At 39.5% G+C, this 12039-nt stretch overlaps 1 protein-coding gene across 4 annotated transcripts; it reads right to left on the bottom strand.

The window, feature by feature from the left end:
• Positions 1 to 43: 43 nt before the first annotated feature.
• On the bottom strand, positions 44 to 11578 carry taf15 (TAF15 RNA polymerase II, TATA box binding protein (TBP)-associated factor). Of its 4 annotated transcripts, XM_034862313.1 has the most exons (16): positions 11401 to 11577; positions 10487 to 10511; positions 10314 to 10347; positions 10129 to 10216; positions 9526 to 9583; positions 8970 to 9124; positions 7740 to 7920; positions 5304 to 5338; positions 4738 to 4770; positions 4120 to 4229; positions 2790 to 2919; positions 2597 to 2704; positions 2416 to 2500; positions 2207 to 2295; positions 1246 to 1396; positions 73 to 487 (listed from the first exon to the last, which is right to left on the bottom strand). In XM_034862313.1, the coding sequence occupies exons 1-16, from the start codon at positions 11408 to 11410 to the stop codon at positions 448 to 450; spliced, it is 1332 nt and encodes a 443-aa protein (XP_034718204.1). In that variant the 5' UTR covers positions 11411 to 11577; the 3' UTR covers positions 73 to 447. The 4 variants fall into 4 exon arrangements, with proteins under 4 accessions (XP_034718228.1, XP_034718204.1, XP_034718211.1 ...); XM_034862320.1 differs by lacking the exons at positions 8970 to 9124; positions 9526 to 9583 and having other exon boundaries at positions 11401 to 11578; XM_034862329.1 differs by lacking the exons at positions 5304 to 5338; positions 7740 to 7920 and having other exon boundaries at positions 11401 to 11578.
• Between the last annotated feature and the right edge of the window lie 461 nt (positions 11579 to 12039).

Here is a 12039-nt window from a genome sequence, read left to right on the forward strand (position 1 = left end):
AGCACCTAGTATTTACACAGTAATCTCACACAAAGCACAGAGAAAAGATCAGTTTTTTTTATTATCATTTTGAAAAAAAAAAAAAAAACATTTAATCCGTTCATACAAAACAATGGTACGATGTCTACTTCACAAAAACATCTGCAGCTAGAATCAGAAAAATTAAAAAGATGTACAAAGAAAAAAAAACAAAAGCAGAGAAAAAAATAATAAACTTTTGACCACATGCGAAGAGTGCCAATCAGCCCCAAAGTCCCTCAACAGTAGCTCAACACATCTGTCCCTCGCACAGATGAGCAGTAAAAGTTGGGATGCACTGGCTACAAAACAAAAAGGTGCACAGATCAGGATGTCTGATCCCTGGTCCTTTCCCCCTCAGTTTTCCCAAACTAAATCCTCCCTCCATGGCAAACTCAAGGGCTGGAATGGTTTCCATCTGCTGGACACTTAGTATGGCCGCTCTCTTCTGTCATCTCTACGATCACCTCTGCAAGGAAAAGACAAGGATGTCACGTTATCAGCTGTGTCTCTTTTCAAGACCAACATCCACCATGTCATTGAATCAACTGCTATCATCTGAATGACAAAGACAAGGGTAAAATATGGCATTGTGTCCTCATTCACCCACCCATTTTTCTCTTAAATTTGTAAATGGATAACAATTTGTTTAATAAAAAGGTAGTCTATAGCAACAACGTTCTACTTCCAGGATTGGTCCAGTGCTGTAGGAAATTCCTCTACATGCATGTCTTTTTGACAATGTCCGTTTCCAGACTCAGCCTCAGTGTACGAAGGATGGTCCGGCAAAGCGAGACTAATAAAAAGGTGACCGTCCTTCCTTCCTTGAACAACCCTTGATTAATGCAGCACTTCACCTTCAGCAAACAGCAATATATCAAAACCCTCAAATGGCACAAACACACTGAAGGGTGCAGCATGAAAATGTACATGCTTCCCAATTTGGCTTCTTAAAAAGCAGGGAGTTAAAATGGCAATTTGAAGAGCCTTGGTGCCAGGATTATTCTAATTACCAAAATATGGAATATGCCATGAAGTGTGTTAACACCAGGAAAGTGATAAAATAATGACTTAATCGGTATATAGTACATGTGGTGAATGTTCGGTAATCTGTGTGAAAATGGGGCACATCATTTTTCTTTTACCAAATTACCGATTCAGATTTTCTGGACTGATCTCAGACAGGCTGCACCCCATTGTGGTCATTATAAAAAGAATGTAACCCACCTTGCTCCCATTTTGTAACCCCCTCCGAATCCTCCACCGTAGCCTCCACGGTCTCCCCCACGGTCTCCTCCACGATCTCCCCCGCGGAAACCTCCACGACCTCTAAAGCCACCACCTCTGTCTCCGCCATAACCGCCTCTGCCTCCACGATCTGCAAACAGTCAAAAACAGTGTCAGTAAAACAAGGGGAAAATAGTTTTTAAAAACAGACATGTGGTTCATATTTTAACACGCAAACCTGGGCTGACCAACGCCTTGAAGCATTGATCATTGCTGTGGTAATCAACGACCAAATCAGTATTTGACTGCTTGTTCTTATTTTATATGCATTACCCCAAAAATCTGGACGATCACATGATGCAAGGAATAGTAATCCCACAATTTATGCATCAGCATTAATTATAGTCAGTCATTTTTAGGAGGAGCATGTGAGGTCAAAAGACAGAAAAACCTGTCACGACCTTCCCTACATTGTCCTGGCACCTGGTAACACCCGTTACTGCTTGTCAGACAAACTAAAACAGAACTAATACTGGTCAACCTTGTTGTGGATTCAAAGTTATAAAAAAAACAAAAACTAGAAGATTCACATTTAATAACCTGGAATCAGAATTTATAGATAAAAATAGTTGATTAATTAAATTGTTGACAACTTAAATTGATTAGTCTCTGCTGCTCTAATTGACACTTTAAATATGCATTTATTGTTTTTATTTGACGCAACTATCCATTTCATACCGACTCCGTAAACACGCAGACCGTATGTCAGCAGGAGAGTGGACAGCTGCTGAATGACCCGTCTGCCGGGCCGACGACAGAAAGCAACAGTTTGTCCAGGGGAAGAAATAACTCGCGGTAAGAGTCAGAATGGAGTACAGTCTTGTGTATCAGGAGTGTGCACAGATAGTAGGGAAGCCCCGGGACACTTTCTCCAGTATTGAATTCAAGTTAAAACACTTACCTCCAAATCCTCCTCCTCCATCTCCTGGTTTGGGAGCGCCACACTTGTTACACTCTTGCCGCCGTGCAAAGTTCATGTTGCCACAAGAGCTAAGGACAGAGAAATCAGATTGACATTTTAGAAGAAAAAAATTCACCTTCACAAAGCAGCTTAATGTGCCCCTTCTGCTGTAAATTAACCTTTGTTGATTTACATAAAAGTATACAAACCTGTTGGGACAGGGCCAGTCTCCTCCCTTAATGTCAAAGCTGGGTCCTCCTCCTCCACCACCACCAGCACCACGACCTCTGAAACCTGAAAGCGACAGAAAACATTAACACAAGCAAGTCAGTTTTGAAACTAGATATTTGATTACTATTTGAGCCCTGGGACAGCGCCATCGACACCCACCTCCTCGTCCCCCTCGTCCACCTCCTCCTGCTGCTCCTCCTCTCTGTGTGAACTCAGCTCTGCGGGTGGCAAATGATACTTTGATGGGTCTGCCATTGAACTCCTTGCCTAAAATGAAACATCAGATAGATAAATAAAGGGGACCCTGAGTGATATATATGTGAGAAATTGGAAAATACGACAGTGCTCTTACCATCAAACCAGTCAATAGCCGCTTTGGCAGAGGGCGGGTCATCAAATGACACTGTGCATTCTCCCTTTGGCTGACCAGTGGCCTTGTCAGAGTAGATGTTGATCATTGGCAGGCCGGTCTTCTTGTTCAACTAAAAGAACAAGAGGAAAACGTGATAAGAGATTACATTTTGTTTGGTTTCTACACCAGTTTGAGCCAGGTATTAACACTAAACTAAAGCTTAATGTGACTGATTCAAAGGATAAAGAGTGACAACAAAAAGGAAGTATGAAGTACAATAATTCATTTCAGAGGTTGAACGGGCTCTCTCTGGCCAACGCCGATCTTTAGAAATCCGGGTCAGCGGATGGCCGATTTATTTTGGCCGATATGGGCTTTAAACCTCTATTTGAAAGATAATTAACACTAATTACTTAAGATACAATAAAGAAACACATTTTGAACACTTCTGCCACAGTCTGCACTTAAAACATTAACTAAAAGACAAAAGAAAACTTTTTCAAATACATTTTTCAGTGAAATAATGTTTAGTGCACTTTGCCGCAAACTTCTCAGAACACCAATCTGCAAACTTCAATAAAATAACTAACAATAGCAACCAGCAGCATTTCTTTGTTTTAGGCCCAAAGAATATGAACAAAAAAACACTTAAGATCTTCACTTCTGCCCTGAAGAAGAAATTATATATCAATTTGTCCGATGCCAATAACTAGGTGTGGGATTCTCTTGGCGCCTCATATGATTATTCCAATTCAGAAATAGATTCTAAACAGATTATTGATGCAATTTTAACACAATCTATTAACTTCTCAGAATTGAGCATTGAATAATCCTTAGATGCAATGCATCTAAGGATTATTTTTCACATCCCTATTAAAAAAAGTGCTAAAAGAATTCAAACTCTAATTTACATAAAGATATGCCAATTGTGTTAATGATTTGCATCAAATATACTTATAATATATGCTGTCCTAACAAAATGATACAAGATTAAAGACAGAACCTGCAACTTTTTGAATATAACAAATGTCATAGTCCCTGACATTAATGTAAACATAAGTGTTCAGTGCATTTAATATGTTTGATCAGTTTGTTTTGTCTTGTCTGTTTTGTCCTTGTGTGACGAACTTAAAATAGGATTACGAGATTTACATATGTTCTTATAAAAAAATAAAAAATAAACTATTAAAAAACGTTACCTTAGCAGTAAACTAGAGACTCATTCAGACACTATTAATTAAGACATTGGCTGTTTAATCAACTCTACGGTCATTAGGACGCATAATCCTGTGTAATTGAGTAAGAACACAACAAGAGATTAATTAAATACCTTGATGATACCAATTTGCTTAAAGAAGTCACCGACTTCCTGAACTGTGGCATCTTCTCCCAGTCCCTGGACAAAAATGGTGTTGTTGTCAGAGTTGTCCTGCTCACCAGCTGTGGAAGAGATCAATGACGAGGTCAGCAATCATTCTATTAGGAGTAACTGTATACGGAGATACAGTGTCCATCACACAGGCAGAAGTAGACCAGTTAACTAGTGTTCAGCTGCCTGTTGCAGTGCTCTGTCTCTGTCTTCTTAATACTGGTGCTACTGTGACACAGTTTCCCTTCGGGGATCAATAAAGTATTTCTGATTCATTCTCATACAACAAGTATAAAAATCAAATCCATCTACACAATGGAACACAATCTGGATTTTCAGAAAAATATCCATATTCAGTTTATTTAAATCATCTAACATTAAAATATATTACACTAAAATTCAAGTACAATAATGCTGCAGGGAATTTCAGTTATGATTCAACTAAAACGGGCATGGGCTATCAAGTAACTTTCCACACTAGGTATTAAAGGATGATAATCATTTAGAGTGACAGACAGGTTTTAAATTATAGTCCATTTATCAGTATATTTCAGGTTATTAATGCTCAAAGAGTCTTACCTGGTTCATCCCTTGAGTCGAAGTCTCTGGAGCCTATAAAAACACAGGAGAGGGTGAACGAGAACAATTGAGCGAGGAATCTTTAAAACGATTTCACACAAATAATTAACTTCATCCCTAGCAATGCATAATTGCAAAGAAAATTAAAAAAAATGTCCATGTTTACAGCTCTGATGGGTGTTTTCATACCGTTGCATCACATACCAACACCGTGCAACAAGAACAGAATTGTTCTGAGTTTTTTTCTTGAGCTTACACCAGAAATGAACAATCAAAATGTCTTCAGTTTTAGAAAGTTCCTTTTTCGTCCTGGGAGCACCTCGTCATTTACAATCAGCCCTCTTCTTCATGCAACAATGCCATTATTTCAAAACTCAGGCTCCATGTTTTTTACCATATCTGAAGTCATTTAAGAGAAACCCTTTTAAGATTAATAGGTTGAGTCCCTTGGGATCTGGACATGAAAATGGTGGCATTCACCAAGTTTCTTTAAATCCCCCTCCCTTTCTTTGCTAACTTAAGTTCTTTCCTCCCCCACCGACACAGTTCTGATGCTCGTCACTTACCACCGTAATTTTTGTAGCCACCACGGTCACCACCTCTGCAGAGGAAAAAATTGGAGATATGATGGCTTTTCCTTTGTCCCAACTGAGAGCTCAAAGCTCCCCTACATCCCCATCAGTATGCACTCCTGCCAGGGTGTGCGACTATGGTGGAAATGTCTCACACGAGGAATGAGTTAGTCTTTGACATTAAAGATCAATGAACAGACGACTAGGCAGCTCTGACTGAACAATTAGGTGGATGAGCGAAGACAATCACTACATCTTAATCACCATTTACAATGAATTTGCTACTTTTTTTTTATTAACATAACCAGATCGGATACAAAGAGCTGGAAAACCAGCTGACTTTAACATTAGCCAAATTTATCTTATAAGCAATCTTCCACTGAGTGAGTTTATGAGATCCTTTAACTGAGGTCGAAGTTTTAGTTCATTCACTCTGAACACCTGTAGTATAAAATGTAGATCCATGTTAAAAAAAAAACACACATGTTCGCCATTAGTCAAATATACAACACTTCAATGAAACCTGTTGAATGTGAAGCAGCTGAAGATGTGACTCCAGGTCTAAGGGCATCGTTTCAGTGGCGTTTCTATTGTTTAATATATATAAAAACACTTTAACTAGAATCTCTTCAAAAATGAGAAGTGCTACCTTTGCGGGACCTTTTGTATTTAAAAAAAAAAGAAGAAAAAAAAAGGGCAGTTTCCCCCAATGGTGAAAACAATAGTTCATATTACATCTCATTGTAGAGCACATATTTTATCATCTTAATGTGCGGCATCATTGTCACCATACAGAAAACTTTAGGTAGAGGTCTTTGATTTTTGTTTAATATAATAAAGCCCCTGAAAAAGCATTACAATGCAAAAATGATATCTAACTCCTTGTGCAGAATAAACAAGCCTGGCTTATTGTCTGGGATAATATGGTTGTACCACAAGGTCTCTGCTGCCTAGTGTGGCAAAAGTTGGGGAATTGGGAGGTGACAACTGTCCACAGGAATCACAGAAAGTTATCTGACCAGGTTTTATTTACCAGGTTGTATGCAGAGAGAGACAAACCTTTTACCATGTAGGCAGACAAACATTTAATGTGAAACATGCCTTGTGGTAAGTTAGTTCACTAATGGGTTACAGTGCTTAGAAAAATTCGAGACAACGTGGGTTGTGTGCAATAGGATTTTATGGCCATGCAGAGTCCGTGATCAGAACTTCCACCATGGCAACGGTCTGTTTTACATAGCAACGATTGGTTATACCCACTATACACAGCATGGTTGAATACTCAATTCTGATTGGTCAATCACAGCACTTTAAGCTCTGTCATTACAGACTGTTTCCATGGACGGGGTTCTAATTGACTGGCGGACCATTTTTAAAACAAGTCCATTTTAAAATCAATTATTTGTGCTCACACCGCTGAACAGTAGATCACAAAAGGTAGAGAAAGAGAAACAAACGGGGATCGCTGTCAGCGCTAACCGTGCAAATAGAGCATTAGTTAGCTCCATGTTTAGTTCTTTTACCAGGGCAACCTAGCTTTCACCAGCTAGCCGTGCGCATCAGCAGTAAAGTTAACTGCTCCAACCAGAATGCAGGTAATGACTACCAAGGCACTCACTGCATAACCCTGACAGCGTTCTCTGAATATAAATCTATATTTTCTCTAGTCCTATGATGAAGTTATGAAAGCATGTAGTCCTTTGGTTCAAACAGGACAGTAGTGTTGGCTGCACATGTGATAGGAGCATGCACTGCACACGCGGAGGGTTAATTCCATTTAATGGGACGCTGGCCAGTTACCAAGGTGTGTGATTAAAGTGTGCACTGAAACATGCCATAAGACCTAATATTGCTATGTATGTGCATTTCCTCTTTAAATGCATTCTTAAACAAAAGTACATTTTTTATATTTCAAATCATGCAAATATTTCAAAATTGACTAGCTTAACGTCCCATGGGAATTCCTGACTCTTAGCAACCCTAGTGGTGCCTTTTAAGCTCCTATTTGGGCCGACATGTTCAGTCATTCATAACGCTTTACCTAAGACCCAAATGATAACGAGTAGATCCTCAGTCGGTCAAGCTGCTAATTTCTAATTAATCACCATGTAACGATCATTTGATCTTCACAGCAACGTGGGTATAACACCAGCAAGTCTTAAAAATTGCTGGTGAATGAAGTTACAAAAAAAAAAAAAAGAAGATACAGGCGCCTGGAGCACAATGCAGAGGGGTGATGAATGTTACTCATGTGATAACTTCAGATGAAAATTACCAAGGTTTGAGGTTCCGGGGCACAAAGCAGATGAATGGTGAAAATCATCTATTGGGATGTTTGTAGTTAATAGTTGGTGTTGAGTAACAAGTCATGTCTCATATTTTACAGTGTTTAGGAAGTACCTTGGGGGGTAGTGGCACTATGCAACTTACCCCATACCAGGAGGTCCACCTCTTCCACCACGGTCAAATCCACCACTGCGGTCATATCCACCACGGTCATATCCACCACGTTCATAGCCGCCACGGCCTCTGCCTCTGTAGCCCCCTCCTCCTCCTTCGTTACGGTCTCCTTGGTCACGTCCATACCTCCCACCCTGAACACCTCCTTCACCTAGTGTACGGAGAGATTTATTCAGTACTACCCAACCTAACTCAAAGCTCGACAGTAACGCTTGCCCACTTCAGCGAGCCAATCCAGTAGCACAAAAATGCCAGCAATAGCAGAAACAGTCTCTTCTGTTCTTACCTTTCACAACAAAAGCCCAAGACATAGAGGCTACCCATTAACCCAAGGACATTAACTTGACTTGCATTTTGTCAACAGGAAACTCAAAATAGCTTACAGTAGCTTTTTTCTGCTTCCCAATTGTGGTCTGAAAGCAGTGGGGTACATGGGCTGGAGTCTCGGGAGCCAAACACCCATCACTCCACTCAGAAGCCGGGATACAAGACACCTCTAGTGGGCTTAAGGAGCTACAGCATTTATGCATTCTAAATCTGCAGAGTCAAGCCAACATACAATCACATGATATCTTCATCATGAAGCTTCATAACTCCTCTTGTCTGCTCACACCAGATCAACTGACAATCTTACTCGCTTCACCTTCATTCCCCAAAAGGATCTCTGTTCCACCGATGTCGTAAGCTGGTGCAAATATTTAAACTGTATCAACGGTATCAATAGTTTTGAAGCAAAAGATTTTTCATACTTTCATTTAGTCTCATCCCGTGTGTAAAGACCTTCAGTAAGGTGAACAAGAAACTTGAAATGTACCATTTATTTGTTTCAGAAAGGATAAAATGGGTGTAAGAATCTGACGCTTTGAGAGTTTATATCAGATCGCTGGTTAAAAAAAACTAGCTAACCTCACAAGTTGATACTGGTGTCATTTATTGGTATTAATTATAAAGTGGTTAGAAAAAGAAGGCCCATCTTTGCTAAATAAAGTGCATGCAATTCTCTGTTATGTCATTCTGGATAAAGGCTTTATTGGGAAGCTTGTTGATAGTCTTATTACAATGCATCCTCCTCGTAGGCTTCACTAAAAGACATAGGTACAAGGGCACCACTCCACATGAGTGGAAGAGGCCAGCAACCCCGAAGCACCTGCTCGTTCAGTAATTACAATCTATATTAATTCAAAATCTAGTTATTTGTACCTTCGCTCCATCTTCCATAGCTGCCTCCGCTGCCACCACCTCCTTGCCCACCAAAAGAGCTTTGCTGTCCATAGCTGTCTCCTCCTTGACCCTGGCTACCATAGGAACCTTGATGGCCGTAAGAAGACGATGTTGACGACAACTTATCGCCATACCTTGAAGTGGTTTTTAGCAAAAATCATTACAGTTAGCACAACAGTGATGCCAAATATTTTAATCTATTGAGATGTTCTTATAGGTTGTTAGGATGGTAAGACAAGCAGTTGTCAATTAAAAATAAACCATAAAGTGAAGCACAAAATAGTAAAATAAACTATATTGCGTAAACAGACTAGCACTTCAGTATATTTACAAATAAGATTATGCCTTTGGTTTTAGATAGTTTAATTATGCTCCAATTCTTGTATGTTAGAATCTTAACATTTTACTTCTTAACGTTACTAAGCCATTAAATAAAAAAACAAACAGGTAAAGAATGTCAGTGAGAATCATGCTGCACAGACTACAGCCCTGACATTTCAAGAAGGTCCCTAACAATGTGATATTAGCAGCTTACCCAGATGGTTCCTGTCCATAATTATCAAAGCTCTGTTGGGGAGCTTGGCCATAACCGTCTGTCGAAAAGATTTTACAAAAGATAAATCAAACCTCTTTCAAAACAGTGCACCGTTTAATCCATCGTTTTGGGGTCAATGAAAATGGTCTTACAAAAACCGAAAAAGCATTGTCAATTCTTCTGCGACTTTTCTATCAGTGTAGGGCTGCAACAACAGCCGCATCACTGCAGTGATGTGGGGGTATGACAGTGATGTTACCACCGTATTTTTTTGCTCGTAAAAGTTACAGGAGTGCACATTTTATAAGAAATATAACAAACACAATTATCAATTTGTTATCATTGACTGTCTTCCTATGTACAATGGATTCTGGAAAACTGTTGGAAATCTTCAAGTGACATAAAACTGTGGTCTTAATTACCATCAATCCTGATATAACATGGCACGCCATTTCAGTAATTTAACACTCCCATTGAGGTAATAACCTTACAGCTAGGTTGGCCAAATAAAGGTTCAATGTTAGGTGAGAATCGTCAGTACCGATGTACCAATCATTGTGGTTTTTCAAATTGCTTTAATTAAATACTAAAGACATACTATACCTTGTGTTGCCACACCTTGCTGTCCATAGCCACTGTAACTCTGCCCCCCATAAGAGCCAGCGCCACTGCCATTTCCTTGTCCATAACCCTGTCAATCAGAATGACCAAGTAGACATGTTATCCCACGCCCAAAAGTTTATTTAAAATTATAACGCTAAAATAGATTAATTGGGTTAGGGTCTTACCTGTCCACTCTGCTGCCCGCCATATGACCCATAACTACAAACACATGACATAAGCAGTTAGCTGCAGGTTATACATGGATTTTACAACCAATGTGTCAGTTATGTTTAAAAAATAAATAAATGTGTACAACGGTTTGACATAGGAAATCATTGAGTTGCATGTTTGTTTATACCTTTGTGAGCCACCGTAGCCCGAATCTGAAGGAAATGAAACAGTTTCTTGTTACTACAAAAAGGTTGGCCGAGATTTAACAAACACACACACACACACACAACTATATTTTTCAGGTACAAGGAATGTACTTTTGCCTTTAAGCCATCTTAATTATTTAGAGGCCGTGACGGTAGGAACATAGTCCGAGAACAAACTCCAGTTTGTCATGAGCAATGGCAAAGTTCCTAGCATTCATGTCTTGCTAGCATTCAACCCACCCAGTACCCAGCAGTTTTTTTTTTTTGCTGTTAGACAGGTGCCGCCAGCACCAAGACAATCCGGTCACCACGCCGACTCGGTAAAAATGGCGGTCAATTTGGTCTAGGCTTGGGCTAAGTCTTGAAACGAGACAAACTACCATAGGTTTATAATTGCTGTCCAACCTCGGTACTTTGCTTTAAACTAAACTGTTTGTATGTGAATATCACCAAATTATTGTTAAAGTACAGCGGCACAAAGCGTGTCTCGTCTAGCAGGGAAACAGCATTGATATAAACAAAGGCGAATTCATGCTAACTAGCTAGCAGACACCGTGAGTCAATTTGAGTTGGCTAGCTAGCGCTAGTCGCGACAAGGCCCGGCTAACTCTGCGGCATTTCCATATACTGACGTTACAGTAAAGTTAAAGACATGGCCACAAAAGTACAGTAAAGTGTGATGACAAACTAAACTTCGCACTGAAAATAAACGTTTACTCAAACACCGGCAAAGCTAACTTTGTTCTTCTAGTGAAAGATGAGCCATGTTCCATGAGATAGACGGAGCCCTTCTTCTGGCCTCGCGGTGGTTAGCAAATTTAGCTACAATGCTATTCGGCACCCTTTTCATTATTTATACAAGAAACACACGGGATCAAAAGACATTTTGACTTACCAGTGGCCATTCTGTGACGTTTATATAGTTAAAAAATACAATGAAATCTGTTTCTTCTGATTAGCGGATAAAAACCCAGGTTGACATCTACGCAGCGCCACAGAATTAAGCTGAACACTCTGCGACACTTCCCTTATGCAGCTACTTCTTCTTCTTCTTCTTCTTGTACTTCCTGTTTGAAAGAATTGGTCGTATTTAAAGATAAGTTCTAATACCGCCATCTGCTGCTAGAGAGGCAGGTCATGTGCTCTTTTCTTGGTTTAAAAAGATAAAATAGGTTTAACATTCATCGATTTCTGTCATATCAGATGGTATCTTCATTTAAGTTCTCGATAAATAGACACTAAAAATTGAGAGGAGCATATCTGTGTTTTGCAAGTTTCAGCTATTAAAAATTATGTTAAGTGCATCTTCAAGGCAGAATGAAAGTCCCTATGCAGATACTTTGATTTTGCTATGTGGTTACTTCTAATAAATGTCATTGTCTTAGATGACAAAATAAGGTTGTCCTTGTCTGTGTGTGTGTGAGAATGACTGACTCAACAGACCTTTTTCACAGATTTTGTGTCACAGTAAAAAAAACTCAGGTGCAAGTAATAATTATATTCACTGATGGCTGTCCTCTATTTTGATGTGCCC

The sequence above is a fragment of the Etheostoma cragini genome, chromosome 3 (assembly GCF_013103735.1).
Source record: "Etheostoma cragini isolate CJK2018 chromosome 3, CSU_Ecrag_1.0, whole genome shotgun sequence".
Classification (NCBI taxonomy): Eukaryota; Metazoa; Chordata; class Actinopteri; order Perciformes; family Percidae; genus Etheostoma; species Etheostoma cragini.